We start from the raw sequence: 18,630 nt of genomic DNA, 5'->3' as shown, positions 1-18,630 counted from the left end.
ACAGACTTGAAATTTAGTATTTAGGGTATTTAGGTATGTGGAAAACTTTTTAATCGGTTTTCACCCGGAAAAAGGGCTGCTAAGAGGTAAAAATTTAAAAATTGGTACTGGGGTGTCATCGGATTTTCATCTGTTTGTCAACTGTTTCATGATTGCGTATGTGCAAATCGTTCACATGACAGCTTCCTTATGTTAAGAAGAAGTAGGTTTGAAAACATTTCTTTAAGATTGTGGCAAGCTGGCTTAATGGTTATCGTACTTGATTCACTGTCTTTAGGTTTTGGTTTCGATCTCAACTCAAGTTTTTTTTTTTGTTTTTTTTTTTTAAAGAAGTGAACTATTTCGAAAAAAACAACATAATACTCGCCTGCATATGCCTCAGTTTCTTTCCGTTCTTTTCTTTTACTTCATTTATTTTAAAGGAATTTAACATTACATTTAATATCGAGCAACTACGAGTACATCTGCTAGTTGTATATATATATGCGAGTGTTTTTTGTTCATGTTCTCATCTTGGGTGTTATTTTAACAATGTTTCGGTTGATGTAAATTCCGACCTCTTTAGGTGTATCTTGTCGAATTCGGGAATCGGTGCAGAATTCCAACCTCCTTATTTAATGCATAGGGATGCATTAGAAGAGTAGTCTGAATAATAAAAATAATACGAATTAACAATCCTCATCTCAAAAATTCAGAAACATTGTTTCCTTTCTTTTGAAATATTTGTTTAATTTAATTTTTTTTTTTTATGATCAGAAGAAAGAAATTCTACAAGTGCAGACTTCAAAATATTGCTTGGCATTGAAGAAGTTCCAACATTTCTTATTCTTGATGTTGATGGTAAGTAATTTATTTATCTTCATCTTCTTTGGCTGCAAACTAAGCAAGCTTTAAATAACATATGTGACATTCGTCTACGAAAGGAAATATATATATATATATATACAATTATATAAATGCAACTTTCTGTGTGTGAGTTCGTTCCTTATGGACTCCGAAATGGCTGAACAGATTTTCTTTTAAATTTACAGAATTTTAGTGTGAATTATCTTGGTTAAGTTTTGTCTCAGAATACCCCCGATAAATACAGATAATCGATAATCGTAACCGTTATTTACATTTACCTATCACTGGTGAAGCCATTTTTTCCATGATGTCACTTAGCAACAATGATAGAATGACGGGCCGTGAAAATTCTACTGTGGGTAAGTTGATTGTGTGTTTTTTTTGTTTTTTGTTTTTTGCATAACGTGGTCTGTCGGTTCAAAATCCTTACATAAATTTTTAATTTTTTTTTTTCATTAGCTGCAAAGAATTTTATAAGACTTGAAAATTTATGTGTTTTTTTTTTGTTGTTTTTTTTTTTTTTTGCATGTCGTGGTCTGTAGATTCAAACTCCGCACATAAATTTCTTAATGTTATATAATCTTAAAGATGACAATAAAAATATACGAGTGTGAAATATTTGTTGATCATCATTCAATCCCGGGCAACGTCGGGTCTCCATGCTAGTATATATATATATATATATATATATATATATATATATATATATATATATATAAAACCAAAAAATTTAATATATTCAAATATATCAAAATTCGGTAATTGCTCATATACCAATGAAATTTAAGTCTATATATATATATATATATATATATATATATATATATATATATATATATATGAAAATACACAACTTGATGCTCTTATTTTGATCTTTATTGTCTTGATTTTCACAATGTATGAATGCTCGATTATAAAAACTGATAATCTTGAAGCTTACTAATTGAGTCAATTTATTTGGGCTTAAATTTTATTGGTATATGAGCAACTGCCGAATTTTGATATATTTGAATATATAAAAATTTTGGTTAAAAATTATTAATAAGATATATATACAGAGAGAGAGAGAGAGAGAGAGAGAGAGAGAGAGAGAGAGAGAGAGAGAGAGAGAGAGAGAGAGAGAGAGAGAGAATTGGAGCAATGGATGAAGAGGACTGTCAATAATGTTTATAAAGCGGAGAGACAGGGAGAGAAAGATAGAATGCGCGTGCGAGAGAGAGAGAGAGAGAGAGAGAGAGAGAGAGAGGCTTTTTGAGGAAGTTTCGTCCAAAGACATTTTAAAATTCCAGTACCAACATTTAAGTTTGTTGACTCAAAAGGGATTATATCGACCATTTATTAATATTCCTGTCCTTACCTACCAATGTCTGATGCTACCAGATTAGGCTTTCTGAAGATACCGGCTTCCTGACCTAAAATGCATCAAACATTGATGTAATTGATTTTTTTTCTTTCCCTTTGCAATACTCATCATGTTTTACAAAGCCAAAAACGACAATTTTTCTCTACAGAACCACCAAACTAAACGCCTTGAATAGATATTTGAAGACATAAAAAACTTTAAAAATAAAAACTTTTTTCCAGAATGATTTGATTCAACATTAAATAACTTTAAAAGCCTTGATATGCCATAAAACAAAACAACGAAACCAAACATTATGAATAAATACTTAAAGATGTTATATGCTGGATCGTCCTAGTTGTGCGTTGATAAAACTTCTCAAATGTACTTATGATGTTAGGATATATAAAGGTGTTAACTTTGGTTAAAATTGAACTTCTCCTTCTTTAATTGGATTTTTCGATTATCGATACTTATCGGAGCCATTCCGATGCAAAACCTATCTTTCCAGACACATAAAGTACACTTGCGTGAAATTTAAAAAAAATTGAACAAGCCGTTTCAGAGTTCATAGGGAACAAACACACACAAACACACACAAGGGGCCTTTTTTATATAAGTACAGATAAATGTTTTTGTTTTTATTAGTTTTCTCTTTTACAAAATTTTGAAAACACGAACTGTAGTTGGGTGCTTTTACAACAGAGTTATGAATTTACTGTTTGAAATATGTGATGGGTCTCATATCTGGAGCAGCAAGTAACTCACACTCACAGCATGGAATCTCATATCCATATTTCAAAAATACCAATCCATTTTTTTGTGTTGTGTGTTTTGTGGAATGCATAGATGCATCTGCAGCATGCACCTGTGCATGCCACCAAACATGCAGCACTGTGCATGTTTGCATTAGAATAATGGAGTTTTTGAGATGAGCATTGATAATTTGGATTATTCAGACTACTATTCTCATCTGGGTTGTTTATAAGCTCCGACCTACTTCGAGTACATCTTTTTGAACTTGGAAACTTGTGAAATTTCGATACACAGAGGTAGACTGTTTCCATTTCTTGAGCCACATGAATGAATAGAATTATATCCACCATGAATTGGCTCAATAAATGACATGCTGAACGTTGCCGCTGACAACGGGCATTTATGTAAAAACCATCTTCATAAAACTTAGGAAGGCCATATAGGTATGATAGTTTGCTGTAATTCTGAACAAGTTATCTGTATTTTGCAGGTGGCAGAAGAGGCTTGTTCATGCTGAACATTTATGAAAACTTCCTCTCTGTTTTCAGGGTTGGATTCTTATGTTACTGTAATCACCGGATACTGTTAAACCTGCCAAGTTGACGGAAATAGTCCACCTTTCTCATCACCATAGTAGCATTAACTTTATCTGTTTGTAGTATAACATTATCATCAAATCGTTGTAACTTGATCTCTGCTATTTCTTACTTTAAGAAATTAGGTGTCAGAGACTCTAATTTCTTGATCACCTTTTTTTTTTTTTTTTTTTTTTTACTTGTTAGTAGAGGAGAAATCCTCCATGATTGAGACAATTTTCATTTTTGTTCCTATCCAGAGTGCCCATTTTTGGGGAGCTGGATTTTCCCCACATTAAAAACCGACCTTGTATCTAACTCTGCCCTCGTGGAAAGGCAAGTAAATAGGAGCATAAAAATACACCTTTTTATTTTTGGGTGGGGTGGGGGGGCAATCTATAAATTTCAGTTTTATTTGGTAGTTTAAAAATCGATAAACATTCATCGTTTTATCATTAATACTAGCAATGGAAAATGATCTCTATGAAAAGAATTTTAGAGTTGTAAGTCATTTTTGTTTCAGAAAAGAAGAGAAATGTTGTTCCAAACAAAATGGCCACATAAATCCAAAGAATCGTAAAAGTTTGTTGACAAAGAATAGTTTTGTGTTAGATAGCCAATCCGTAGAAGCTTTGAATTGTAAAAGTTTGCAGACGAAAAATTCCTTTTCGTGTGAACATGAAAAATTATGTGCAAAGGTGAATTGGAAAAGATCCATTATGTTTTATGGCATGATTTCAGTTTCTAATTGGTCGATAACAAAGCATCGTCCCATTTGATTGGTCAGCTCGTATCACCCCTGTGTATTAATAGAAGCTTCTAATTTTTTGTAATCATACCCTTCTCATTTTACCAAAAATGCTGCAACAAGAATCATTTTAGCATTGGAAAGTAGGCATAAAGTTTTCAGATTCTAATACTCCAAAAACTTGATTTTTCCAATTTTTGATTCTGATTAACTGTCTCAACACTCAGTATATATATTCAGATGTATTTTGTATGCATAAAAATATATATTGGTATGTATCTGTATATGAAATATGATTTTATGTGCATATATATATATATATATATATATATATATATATATATATATATATATAGTAAGTTATAAAATATATATGGCGATTAAACTACACAGAATATTCCGCGTTTCATCCACTCTAGGATTCTTCAGGCTTAGGCGAGAATTTTGTGGTTGTCTCGCGTTTTTATATACGCATCTTCTATTGAGTTTTTAGTTAGCCAATCAGCTTTCTAGTATCCACCGGCTGATTGGTAAATAGCAAATACTGCAATTTGTGGCAGTTATGGCCCCAGAATCATGATGTATACTTCTGTGACATACTTTTGTTAATACACTTTTTGTTAATTATACCACTGTGTCTGTCTTGATTGTTACTGACCTGCAAGGTCACAATATCAAGTAGTTTTCTAACTTTGCTAATGTTTGCTAATTACGAGACATATGGCTGCCGAAGATCAAGGGTTGATGAACAATGCTTTTAATGAGATGAATGATCTCAGCAATGACAACAAACGCAAGTTCTGCCACACAGAAGTAGAGTGGTGGTTCTGGGGGACAACTACTATACAATCTGACACAAAGGAGTATGTGAATATTTCCATTTAACTATCTGTAAAAAGTTGAATATCCAGAATGGCAACAAATCGTGGGAACATATCCCGGAAAAAGCAGTCGGAAATAAGTCATACATCATCCACTATGACTATGCAATCCCTACAGTTACGTACCTAGAAAACGGATCTATTAAACCTGACATAGTCATATGGGACAAGGAAGAAAAGTTAGTGTCTCCAGTGATGCTGGGTTAAACAGAGCTAAAAGGAAAAAGATAACAAAATACCAAGGTCTTATGTATGACATGAAAAGAAACTGGAATCTTAGGAAGATCTCCATCATTCCAGTAATTATAAGAGCAGCCAGACTCATCAAAAAGAAATTAAAAAAACTACCTGGTAAATTTACTCGGTGAACCAAGTGCAATAGAGATACAAACGATTGCACTTAAAAGAACGGTTAGCATCATAAAAATGTCACTTGGTTGGAATATATGAGATTACTGGTGAATATATAGCATCCAGTAAGGTGCCCCATCCCCAGCTAGAACAAAATAAAAAAAATTGAGCGAGAGAGAGGGAAAAGAGAGAAATATACACACACATACACACACATTGCGCTTTATTATAAGAGTAAAAAAACACTCGACTAGTTGTAACCATTATATATGATTTCCCCCACTCTCTATCTGTGCTTAAATCTGAACGTAGATTGCATGAACAAAGCTTCTTTCCCAGAACTGCCTGCCTTTGGAACGTTGTTCCACTGGTCTGCTTTCCAGTTGAATACGACATGGTAGCCTTCAAATCCAATGTGAATAAATTCTTGTTGAGCCGTCCCCATAAATAATCCAAATTCTACCCAATTTACATGATTAACGATTACTACACTACCACCTTACAGTCATTAACCATTATGCTCAAATGGCCTTTAGGCCTTGATAATTGATGATTTTCAAGTAAAAAAAAAATGTATAAAAATAAATTTGTTAAACATATCTGACACCTAGACAATGCAAGGAAATAAATAAGTGCACAATCCAATAATTGAGCAGATTTGTTTCAAGTATTTTTTTCTTCTTCTCTTTTTACAGGGAATCTGGTATGGCAAGGTAGATATTGTGCGCCTAATTATCAAACGTTTGCAGCCTTTCTGCATCATACGATTCATGAAATCTTTCAAAGGAAGAACAAAAACTGCAATTATTGTCAAATGGAAAACGATTCTGAATGTAAGTAAACACGTTTTAAATAAGACTCTCCCCTCTCCTCCTCTGACCCAATGATTACTTTTGTGATTGTGCTACCATAAAATGCGACGCATGCGTACCTGATGTAAATCAGTTAAGCTCTGGCCGTGTCTGTATGATACTGTTACGTAACATAGAAAAATTAACCCCAAACATTGTCCATCGCTAGCTGTCTGGCCGCGTTGGTCCCCAGTAATTTTCTTTTCAGCCCAATCTACTCTCGCCTGGCTTCGACTCCAATCTATGATCTTTCTCGGGATGGATGGGTGGTGGAGGAGGACCTCCGATCCGCCAACTATCCAGTCTTCTCAATTATCACAAACATAAAACTGTCTGTAAATTAACTCTAAATATATTGACATCTATTGTCATCCCAATCATTAAACAATTCTGTTTCAGCTTTCTTTTGTGCACCTTAGTGAACAACTTCCTCTCCATTGACTTTCTGCTAAGTTCACTTCCGTTCTGATGATAAACTTTTTACTTTTTCTTGATATAGTTTTTCCTCGCTTTTTTTTTTTTTTTTTTTTTGCTGGGTGGTGGTGGTAGTGGTGGTGGTGGTGGTGGTGATGAACGTTGATAGTATCACACTCCCTTAATCCTCTGTCCTCATTCAGATGAAATTTGGGGAGAGGGGACACTTTCATATCTAAGATATTATATAGCGATTTGGGAAGAGTTCTAACTTATTTGTTTTTTCTAGGAAAAAAAATCTGAGTATTTGTGAACATTTATTAAGTAATCTGATGGTGCCGTTTTTCTTTTACTAAATTATTTTGTTTTAAACGGTGACTCCAATTATACACTTTATTTATAATCTTTAAAGAATTAAATAGTTCTCGTCAAGAATTCGCCTATATTAACAACTCAAAACTAAAAAATAAATATTTGTATAATGTACGTATCTGTAACAAAATAAAATATATGTAAAAAAAAAACCTCACGTAAATTGATGAAGTAGTTTTATTTTTAAATAAGAAAAATCCAATTTTTTGAGTAACAAAGGAATGACTGTTTTGCCCGCCACTTTGAAAGCAATCTCAAGAAACAAAGGAAGATAAGTCGGGTAATTCATGTGTGTGTGACTTGTTATAATGCCTACAAATTCCCATTAATCGCCTAAAAATGATTTTCTTTATAAAAATAAAAACTACTTGATCAATATACGTGATTTTTGGAAAATGATGTTTCTGTTTCGTCATAGGATCGTATATACTACAGATTTTTCTTTATTTTTTATGTTTTTTTGATATAGGGAAAATTCTGGGCAAGACCAAATTGTAGTAAGCAAACATGTGTGTACATGTGTGTGTGTGTGTGTGTGTGTGTGAGAGAGAGAGAGAGAGAGAGAGAGAGAGAGAGAGAGAGAGAGAGAGAGAGAGAGAGAGAGAGATCCCAAAATGCATTGTCCCAAATTATCATCATCCACGGTTTTACCTGAACAAAACTTGTTATAGTTTTATTCAATTAATAACTTAATGACCAAACTATACCAGAAATCTATATTTTGGCACTGCCATCACTATATTAGTAGTGCAAAGAGATAGTTTTCTCTCTCTCTTAATGTATAATTCACTATATATAAGGATTTGAATAGTCACTTATATACCCAACAGTAAATCTCTCTCTGTTTATATAATTCAATGTAGTGTACATGTGATGTTTGTGTGCTTCTTATAGAAAGAAAGGTTAGAGAATCTACATGAAATCTGAAATTGTATTCTTATGTAAAATTTATAGAGGAATATAATAGAAGTTTTCACAAATCTCCAAATGCGCCCCTAAGGGAACTATGGTGGCATAACCCTCTTAAAACTTGAAATATATCCCATTTTTATGAAATTTAAATCATATGTATAAACTTTTTTTGGAAAAGACAATGGAAGTGGTCCTAAATTTCTGTGTTACTCTCTATATGCTGACTATCTACATACGCTCACCTTTAAGTGATGAACAGGGGACACAACTCCCTTAAAAACTTTAAATATGCATCTTTACAATTTTAATGAAATTTAAACCATAAGTATCAGACACTAATTCAGAGATTTTCTCAATATTTTAGCTTCTGGTTATATTAGGGGTTGAAACGGGAGGAAAGATCAGTAAAAATAAAAATAAAAATAAAGTAATATTGTGTTATGACTAGGGCTAGGACAACAGCATATTCTTTTCATTGTTTTGACTCTCAAGTGTGTATACGTTGATATCTTATATGCTTTTGCATAGAGTGATGTGGTTTTCGGTTGATTAACTGTGTCTAACTGTGTCGGATATATACTCGAGAGTCAAAACAATGAAAAGAATATGCTATTGTCATAGTCCTAGTTACGAGCATAGTGAAAAGATACATAGTGATCGGCATTCAATCCCGAGCAACACCAGGTCTTCCTGTTAATAGTTCTAACTAGATAAAATCTGAAAATATATGGATTTCTTCTAAGGAATTTTAGTCAAGAAAACAATTTAATGAATGGGTTTCCCTCACCCCTTTTTTTTTGTAGGGAGGGGTCATTCATTCTTATCTAATTTCCTCCATAAACATCCTGTTTTTCAAGCATTCCATGAAAACAACCTTCTGATAGACAATTATTAGTTCAAATGGTGCCATAAGAATTCTCAAGAAGAAAGGGCAGTCAAAGGAGAAATATGTTAAAAATGTTATATAGCCAGATATATAACGTGTGTATATATGTTATATGTGTGTGTCAAGTTTTATAGTGTCTGTCTATGTAACCAAGTCTTTTTATGTGCACACGATCTCAAACATATGTTATATCCATGTCTGTATGTTACTAGGCCACCTCATCTAATGTCCTTTTGTGTATGCGGGTGTATATACAGATTTAACTGGACAGTTTACAAAACAGGAGAAATACATTTTAGATACTTTCTTGTAACCAAGATGAATAAACATCTTTGTCTGCCTGGCCCAGACAAAAGAGAAACGGACCTTCTTCATAGCCACTGTTGTCGATATACTTTTCCTCTGAAAGAAACGCTATAACACCAAGTTTTATTCCAGTTCTTTATTCATGCTTTCTTGGAGTTTGCCAAGTTGCTTAGTTGGTCCAATCGATGCCTCCATGGATTGCAAAGACAAAATCTCTTCCAAATCAATCTCTAGTCAGTCTCGTTTGACTCCTGTCTGCCCTTTACTGAATTTTGTTATCTTACGTCACGTAACCAGGTCAGTGTTATTGTTTTGCTAAACTAAAATTCTATTCCTATTTTATCATCACAGAACCTTGTAAATATTATTGTTCCAAATATCTATCAATAACATTTCTCTGCCATTGAAAACACCCATTTCCATAGCATTGTAACATACTGCAGCATTATCTTTTGTTTCCTCGTTCTATCGGGTAATCTAATGCCATTCGGGAGTCACAATATCTAGCAAAAAATTAACAAGAATTACTGCGACTCATTAGTATGGCAGGATTCAATATATGTTATAGAAATAGATATCTTAACAGAACATTTAAGTTTCAATAAGGGTTAAATTTTTCACAGAATTGTCACCATTGAAATTTTCCTTTGATTTTATTCATAGTCACCATGGGTAAGTACCTGTTAGGTTCATATAACTGAAATATGTTAGAATGTGAATGTGTTAAAAAAAAGCTGGTATTTTTAACATTTAAAATAAACTAGCGGGGCATTGCCCGGTCGTAAAATCTGCTTAAATAAGAAATTTTGATTTTAAAAGAAAAAAAAAAATGAGACTTTGGTGCCAGTAGTCAGAAGAAAAAAAAAAAAAAAAAAAAAAAAAAAAAAAAGAAAAGTGTGCTGGCCATTAACTCGCATCACTTTAGTTAATAAGCGAATGCATTATCGATGGGACCACGAGGACACAAATGATATCATGTTGCACATTTATAGTTTTTAAAAATAAAAAAACAAAATGACAGTCCACGCATGCACGATTTGCAAACAGTGTCAAAAGCAAGGTTTTTACCTGCGCTCTCCCTTCAAACTAAATGACATTTCTACACAAAATAATTGACGACTTTCTTTTTTTTTCAATATTATGTATCCCAGAGGTCGCTCTTTCTAACAGTACCACTTTGTGTCGCTTTGATGCAGATAAGTTTTTAGCGTACATACAAATACCCAGATATTTGCCCTTTATATAATAAATGAATTTATTTTAATTTGTTATAGTTGTTTGTCGCATTATAGTTTTTTTTTTTTTTTTAAAGAAAACACCACCTCACTAACAGTTTTTGCTTTTATTGACCACATATTACAAATGTTATTTTTTTCTTTTAACATTTTTTTTTTCATGCCCAAAATTTTTAAGCATGACTATATTTAAAATAATTTCTGACCAACAGTATATCTCCCCACAGACGTCGTTGGATAAATATCTATATATCTATAAAAGTGAAAGTGTCTGTGTACATTTTCCTTCACAATAACTGTTAATTTTCAGTCAACAGACTCGAAATTTGATATACAGGGTACTGAGATTTGGGAAAATCGATGTGATCAGTTTTCGGCCAGAAATTTGACTGTTAAGGGGTCAAAGTTCAACGATTTGACCTTTGAGAACTCTACCAAACTCCTCTGATAATTTTGGGTCTACACACTAGAAATTTTAGATATAGGTTTCTTGGACATGGATGCAACTTAATAATTTGATTTGAGCCCAAAACAATAAATTTTAAGGGGTCAAAGTTTAAAAAAATTTGACCTCTACGATCTCTACCTAATTACTCAGACAATTTCTGGTCTAAACATTTGAAATTTCATATAAAGGATATTCAGAGATAGGGCAAGCTTTTTTATCAATTTGAGTCGAAAATTTTTAGTTACCAATATATAAATGTATGTTTGCATGTCTGCCAAAACTTTCGACAGAGGCGACGGATTTTACCAAGATCAGTATCGTTTTGAAGTTCAACCTTTGATACGACAATTATCGAAAATTTGGCTAAAAACATTAACATCTTAACCTTCAACTAGGCACTTTTCAACAGGGGGGGGGTCGTTTTTTTCACCGATATTTTAAAAGACAAGCTCTCCTTTCGATTGTGTAGCCTTAATGTAAACATAAGTCACTTCACGTTTGGCAGTGGTCGTAACCGCGAAGACGTCAGGTTTGTTTCGCCGTTCTTTTCCTCCTTTGCGGTACGGGTTTGAGCCTGCTTCCTACTACCACTTTTTTTTTTTTTTTTGCTCAACATACATATCTATACACCCGGGCAACGCCGGGCTGAAATGCTAGTCACTAATAAAAGCATATTTTAAATAAGAGCCATACTATTGTTAGTAATAGCAAAGCATAGACTTATACTTATTTTTGGAAAAAGTAAATGAAGCATGAAGTCAAACTATCAGATATTATATAATTTAAAATCCTGCTAATCCACTTTAGACAAAACTTTTGGTTGAATAAAAGCATTAAAAATGTTTGTAAAAGATGTTCCATTTTTTTTTTTTTTTTTGAGGATTCAGGAATGCTTGAAGAATCATATGTAAGTTAAAAAGTATTGTTTTTATATACTTTTTTTTTCTTTTTCTAGTTGTGAATCAACTTCTGCAGGACACGAGCCAATTTCTGGAGAGGAAGTTTCATCCACCTCGACCCAAGTCCGCAGTAAACAGATCCAAGAAAATGTTGTATCAGCGGAAAACCAACAACGCGTCTAAACTCCAAGCATCATTTGATGACAGCAGCCAAGAAGATATCCTTTTGGATTTACGTACGGAGAGCCCACATGAAATTTGGGGGTCAAGTTCAAAGAGAAGAAAACAAAAACTGGATAAAAATAAATCAAAAAATTAAAAGGTAAAATGTGTGTGTGTGTGGAGTCTCTCTCAAATCCCAAAGAAAAAATAGAAACAGAAACAAACGTTTTAAAATGCATAAGATAAAAAGTTTTCTTACCATAAATAATTTATTTAATACAAAGTTTGAAAAGAAGTTTTAGAAACTAAGTTCTAAAATGTAATTTCTGAATGCAAACAGCAATCTTACAGACAAAGAAATGAAGACGCAAAAGCATGAGCAAATAAATTTCTATAAAGATTTTAAAACAAACATTTTCAAGTGATATCAGAATTTAATTATACTGAGGAAATAATACAGTGTGTGAGAGGAGTATTTCTTCAAGTAAATCGAAATTAACCTTTATAAAGTATATGAAGTCACTTTACAAAGAAAAAATAACAAAAGGCAAATGAGAAAACTTAACACTTTTTTATTTTACAATCAAATGATATGGCAACATTTGCAACACTTATTTCGTTACAAATCATCCAACACGAGTTTGTTTTTTTATGAATTAGTGATTTCACGTTTCACAGCTGAATTTTAAATTCATTGTAGTAATGAAATGAAATAAAATGAGATTACAAATATAATTAAAATTATCTGTGTGCCTTATTCTGCAATTGTAGTTTAATTTTTTTTTTTTTTTAAATTTTAAGAGCAGGGATCATTTTACATTGCGAACCTTTAATACGAAACCACAGGGCAAACATTCCATTTAGATCTACATTTTGGAGAAACGTTTTTCATTAGACATCAACATCACAAAGTTTAGTTTTACTTTCCAAATTCCACAGCATAATCTTCAATTATATCAGAAAAAAAGATACAAAACTCTAAAAAGTAAAGATATTCTACTAACATTATTTTTAGAAATTTGGTTTTTGTCCAGAATTATCCCTGTATTAAAAAAAGAAAAGAAAAATCTGTATGATGTACATACCTGTGACAAAGCAAACATACATACCAAAAATCACAAATTAATCAAGTAGTTTTATTTTTATAAAGAAAATAATTTTTTTTTAGCAATTCATGAGAATTCGTAGGCATTACAATAAATCTAATGAGTATGAATTATTTTTTAGTTTTCTCTTTGTTTTGGACTCCTTTTTTAATGTCAGCAATCACTCTAGATATTCATAAAATTTGATTTTGTCATAAAAATAAAACTTGATCAATTCATGTGATTTTTGGAATATGATCTTTTTGTTCTCATGGGTATATACATAATACAGATTTTATTTTTTTCTTTGGGGAAATGCTGGACAAAAATCAAAGAAATTCTTTTTTTTCTTTTTAATCACCGCAAATAAGGGTTTATGTTGATAGGGGCCAAATTTCTGATGAGTAAACCCGAGTGGAGAGTTTGACAGTGAGGTGTTTGTTCACATTACATTTCAATTCTTGCATGTTGATAGCTTCTGAGAAAAAGAGAGCTTAAAGGGAATTCCAAAAGTAAGCAGTCAGAGGAAAGATGCTACCTGAGTAAAAAGATTTTTGGCCTTTAAAGACTTCTACAGTGAAGTTGACGGTACAAAAGCAAGTATTAGATATTTTTTTTTTTAATTATAATTTACCAACATGAGTAGCTTTATTTATTTTTTTTACAAAGTTTGTGTAAAAAGAAAAAAACAAGACAGGTTGGCTACTAAATAATAAAACTGGCTAAAATATCAAGAATAAAGAAAACAATAAAAGCTTGTATTCATATTTATTGAGAATGTACATTATTTACATGAAATGTTTCAATCGTCATTAGGTTAAAAAAGGATAAAAGATGGTCAGCATTTTTGTTTGGTGTCAGAAATTGATGACAGCAATTGGCAAAAGCTGTTATACAACATTGAAAGCTGACAATTTTCTTTAAGTCCTGTTTTTTATTTAAAATAAGAAGAAAAAAAAAAAAAAAAAAAAAAAAAATGGACATTTTTATTGTTTGATAAGAAAAAGGAATTTTATTAAAATAACTTTGCTGGAGTGTGGGGGGGGGTAGGATAACTTAGTGCCAACTGGGTGGAGCTGTCTTCATGATTCCAAAAGAGATATTTTCAGCATTCTTTAACATTAAGATTTGCCTGCGAGAAAAATAAAAAAAAAAAGTGAAAATATATTAAAAAAATATAAGTTGTAAATTAGTAGCATTTTTTTTGTTCCAATAATTTCTGTTATCATTCATTATAAAATGTAAAAGAAAGAGAAACAAATTGCAATCACTTTATCAAAATTTTCAACTAAAAACCATGTATCAATTTGCCCCCCCCCATAACAAATACAATTTCCAAAAGCACAAAACGTTTCAGTCAAAATTATCAGAATGAAAAAAAAAAATGTTCAAACGTTATTAAAAAAAAAAAAAAAGTTTATTCTTATTCATCCCAAACAAGGCATATTGCCACTTGGACATAAAAGGCTACTATTTGAGACCACGTCTACTAAAACGCTATGTAAAGAGTTGAGCAGCGAGGTGTTTGTTCACATTACATGTAAATTTCTGCATGTTAGTACAGTCAAGGAAGCAGAAGACAGGGAGAGAATTAGCAGTGTATAGGAAAAAAAAAAAAACTAATTAAGTAGAAGGCCTTCCAGCATCTATAGACCTCTACAGTGAAGGGGTAATATTTTGCTGCTTGTCAGATTTGTTGAAAGTATTTACATCGAGTAGGCACAAGTGCTATGAGTTTATCGGAGCACATTCCATTAAAGTACTTGTAAAACAGGCACATAAATGCAACATAGTGATGATGAGACAGGAGTTGCGGTTTGATTCATAGTGTGAGACCTAATAGATTCATGACTTTTTATTTTTTTATTTTGGACTAAGAGGGAGAGACAGATGTAGCAACAATACTCCATGTGTAGGCAAATAGTAGCTTTGTAAAGATATAGAATGCTCTTTGGTGAGAATAATTTTCTAGTACCATAGAGGAAGCCTACCTTCTTTGCAGCAGCCTTGGCAATCTCATCATTTGTTCTTATTCATGTTGCCGGTGAAAATTTGAGTGAGGCATACACAGGTAGAGTATTATTAATCATGACAATCAGTGGTCAAGAAGGTTTCTCACAATTGTGAAAAGGAAAGCAGCTTAGTCTTAGTAGCATTAAATATTACCATCCAAGTGGTTTTATGCTTTGTCTGGAGCGATTTTCATGAACTTTTAAGCAAAAATAAGAACAATGAAAAGGAAAACAAATCACTTATCAAGTCTGTAAAAGTTTTTTATTTATAATATTTATTGGCAATTAATACAAAGGTATCAAAAAGTAAGATACCATCTCTAGACGAGAGAGATTCATACAAGACAAAATATCCTAGGAATAATAGAGGAGCCATGCCGGAAGTATGTTTAAAGTGAAGCTGGTCTGTGCAGAGGCAGCCTCACTCTCTCAGCATAATCCAGCGGCAGGACATGGTCAAGACAGTTGGAGGCCAGGTGATATGCAGAAGCTGCCGGAAGTATAGGCATCCTCCTACATACAGTGCCTAGTATTCCCAAATGGTCACCCATCTGGTACTGGGCAGGCTCTATGTTGCTTAACTTTGGTGATCTACCAAGAACCAGTATGTCGATGTGATCATGCCGAATTATAGAGAAGACTGTAAAAGTGTAAGGAATCCATATGCGATCCAACTTTGTTATAAGTTAATCCTCATCGTCAGTTTATCATCAGATAAACATGCTGGCATGCATTGAATTAATAATAATAAATTGAATTTACAACATATAATGCTGTAAAGAACTCAGTGATGATGAAAAATATTTTTTAAGTTAAAGAGAAAGATTTTACTCACCCCCTTTCAGATTCCATGGTGATGACTGGAGGTTGCGTATCTTGTCGTAAAGAACGGCCACATTCTGCTAAAGAAGCTATCAAACCAGCATGGCAAGTGGACAGGTTACCTACAACTGAAATAAAAGAACCCTTTTGTTGAAATATTCTAATGCATATGAACTTTTTTTTGAAAATGAAATATTCTAATGCATTGCACTTTTTTTTTTTTTTTGTAGGAGAAAAAAAAAAAAAAAAAAAGTGCAATATGTATACTATAAAATCTAAATTGTAATTTTTCAAACTGACAATGGCTCCCCACACTGGAAAGATTAGAATAAAAGTAAAATTTAAAAAGATACTTAGCATACACATAACCTATCAAGTTGTGATTCGATGGGTTATGTGTATATTCTTTGTGTTTATTCTGTTCTGATTTTAGTTGAAAGCTGATAGACTGTTACCTATTAAGATTTTTCTTACATAAAAAAAAATAATGAGTCTTTTTACTTCTATATTATTATTTGTAGTAGTAGTAGTAGTAGTTGTATTCTTACTATTGTTTCGAAATTCCTATTCACTACTTGAAATTATTGAAACGAAACCAATCTATAAAAGACAAAATTAATGTTATTGCCAATTTAAATTTAAGCATTCAATACCACAAAATGTTCCAGACACATGTATGTTCCTAAATTATTATGCAGAAGTAAAGAGACTTACTTTGCCATTTGTGTTTTTGTTGTGTACAGGCACATGCAAATTTGATTGTGATGCTGAAGAAAAGAATAACCCTTTCTCTAAATTCTCACAGATACATTAAAAAATATTAGAGAGTAGTTGAATCAACACTGAGACACAGTGGGCCCAAAATGCTATTTTTTGGTAATTTGGGCATAAATCAATGAAAAATTATGGTATGACATTGTATGAAGGCACGTTTGAAAGCTATGGTCGAGGCGAATGCACTGCAAAAATAAATAAATTAAAAAAAAAAAATTTTTTTTTTAATTTTTTCATTTTCAGGTATCTGGTGCAGCATTTCCATATTTAGGCATTACGGTCCTAAATCATTAAAATTGGGATATTTTAGGTTTGGCTTAAGATTGAGAGATGGACATATGTTCACAAGAAAGAACCGCTAAATGAGAATTGAAATAAGTTTTAACCAACATTGCATAAGCATCTATAATATAAATCTCACCTGCCTGTTTAAATGTATATATGTATACCTAAAACATTTGACAGAGGCGATGGATTTTCACAAGATCGGTATCGTTTTGAAGCTCGACCTTTCGAACAACAAATATCGAAAAATTGGCTAAAAACATTAATTCCTTCACCCTCAACTGGGCACTTTTCTACAGGGAGGGATCACTTTTTTTGCCGAAATTTCCAAAAGTCATCCCCTCTTTTCGATTGTCTATCCTTAATTTAAACCTATGTCATTCCAGTTTGGTGATGAGTACAATAGCAAAGACGTCATGTTTTTTTTTTTTTTCACATTCTTTTCCTGCCTCACGGTATGGGTTTGAGCCTGTCTGCCTACTACCACTTTTTTTTTTTTTTTTTTGCTCAACACCCATCTCCAAACACACAAGCAACACTGAGCATCCAGGCTAGTCATACATAAATGATACATCATGGTATTTAAAGATGTGTCGGTTTTATATTGATTTCAAAACATAGGTTGAAAGAGCTGATTGTGACCATCTTTTTTCAAGCAAAAAGGTGATGCAAGAGAAATCACTTAAAAAATAAAAAAATAAATAAAAAAAGGAACTGGTGTGTACTTGGACCATGTAAACTCTATGGAGGGAAAGATGATACATGAACAGAAGGAAAACAAAGCCATAGCTTCTACTCTGATGAACTGATCCCTGTCATTGATGATTGACTTATAGTGGGGCAGGTTATCTCAATATTCCATAAGAATCTTTCACTTAGTGATACAAGCACCAAAATTAGCACAAATGACGTTCAGAACATACATTTTAAGAAAAGAATGTTAGCCATCAGAAAATTCAAGATGGCTGCAGAAGCAAACCTTAATTTTACTGCTTGTATCACCAAGTGAAAGATTGTTTCAGCAATCTGACCCACTATTAGCAAACCGTCCAATAAAGAACAATGATAACATGTTAAAACTGCATAAACAGCCAAGCATTATCTTATGCATAGTTTCCTGTACTCGGAAAATAAATACAGAAAAGTATGAGCAGGAAAGAATGATTAATATTTAAAAAAAAAAAATGTTTCCTTGGGCTAACCACACTTTACACGGAACCATACATCAGGGTACTAAATTGATTAAAAGAGTTTGGTGTGGTATTATGGGGAATGGTTAGAGACCAACAATAAGGACATTTGGAACTATTTAGAATACCTTAGAAATGTGATGGCAACAAGCATGTTGAAGATGTTAACTATCCATTACTGGAGTGATCAAATCCATATCTTATGTACATAACATCAAAGTACACAAAGTTGTGTACAATATGAAAAAAGTTTGATCACACAGTCCGAACTCATGATGCACATCACTTGAGAGTAAATAAACTCAAGGATTTTTTCCTCTGGCATATTCTTCATTCATCTTGTTTGAACTTTTTTCAAAACTTTCTTTGATTGTCAATTCATATAGGGATGCAATCTCCAGTGCACATTATGTAAAAATCAGCATTTGGTTGCCTTCCAAAAGTATGGTTGTTTTTGACTCCTGAAATTACTGAAAAG

The 18,630-nt window shown here is 32.5% G+C and overlaps 2 protein-coding genes across 6 annotated transcripts in view; one reads left to right on the top strand and one right to left on the bottom strand.

The window, feature by feature from the left end:
* Positions 1 to 12,725, top strand: part of LOC145243404 (uncharacterized) — a 302,808-nt gene extending 290,083 nt beyond the window's left edge. For all 5 annotated transcript variants that reach the window (XM_080106260.1, XM_080106258.1, XM_080106259.1 and 2 more), the window contains 3 exons: positions 757 to 840; positions 6,195 to 6,332; positions 11,879 to 12,725. In XM_080106260.1, the coding sequence (XP_079962386.1) occupies positions 757 to 840; positions 6,195 to 6,332; positions 11,879 to 12,141 (485 nt within the window). In that variant the 3' untranslated portion in view covers positions 12,142 to 12,725. The remainder of the gene's footprint in view (positions 1 to 756; positions 841 to 6,194; positions 6,333 to 11,878) is intronic.
* Positions 12,726 to 13,820: 1,095 nt separating this feature from the next.
* The window catches only part of LOC145243406 (ragulator complex protein LAMTOR5-like), a 78,140-nt gene continuing 73,330 nt past the window's right edge, over positions 13,821 to 18,630 (bottom strand). The window contains exons 3-4 of the mRNA XM_080106261.1: positions 15,917 to 16,031; positions 13,821 to 14,201 (exon numbers count right to left, since the gene is read on the bottom strand). Coding sequence (XP_079962387.1) covers positions 14,126 to 14,201; positions 15,917 to 16,031 — 191 coding nt within the window. The 3' untranslated portion in view covers positions 13,821 to 14,125. The remainder of the gene's footprint in view (positions 14,202 to 15,916; positions 16,032 to 18,630) is intronic.

Source organism: Euprymna scolopes, chromosome 22, assembly GCF_053919585.1.
Source record: "Euprymna scolopes isolate OS-2025 chromosome 22, ASM5391958v1, whole genome shotgun sequence".
NCBI classification, from domain to species: Eukaryota; Metazoa; Mollusca; class Cephalopoda; order Sepiida; family Sepiolidae; genus Euprymna; species Euprymna scolopes.
Note: the sequence above shows the minus strand (reverse complement) of the source record. Positions and strands in the feature narration are given on the sequence as shown.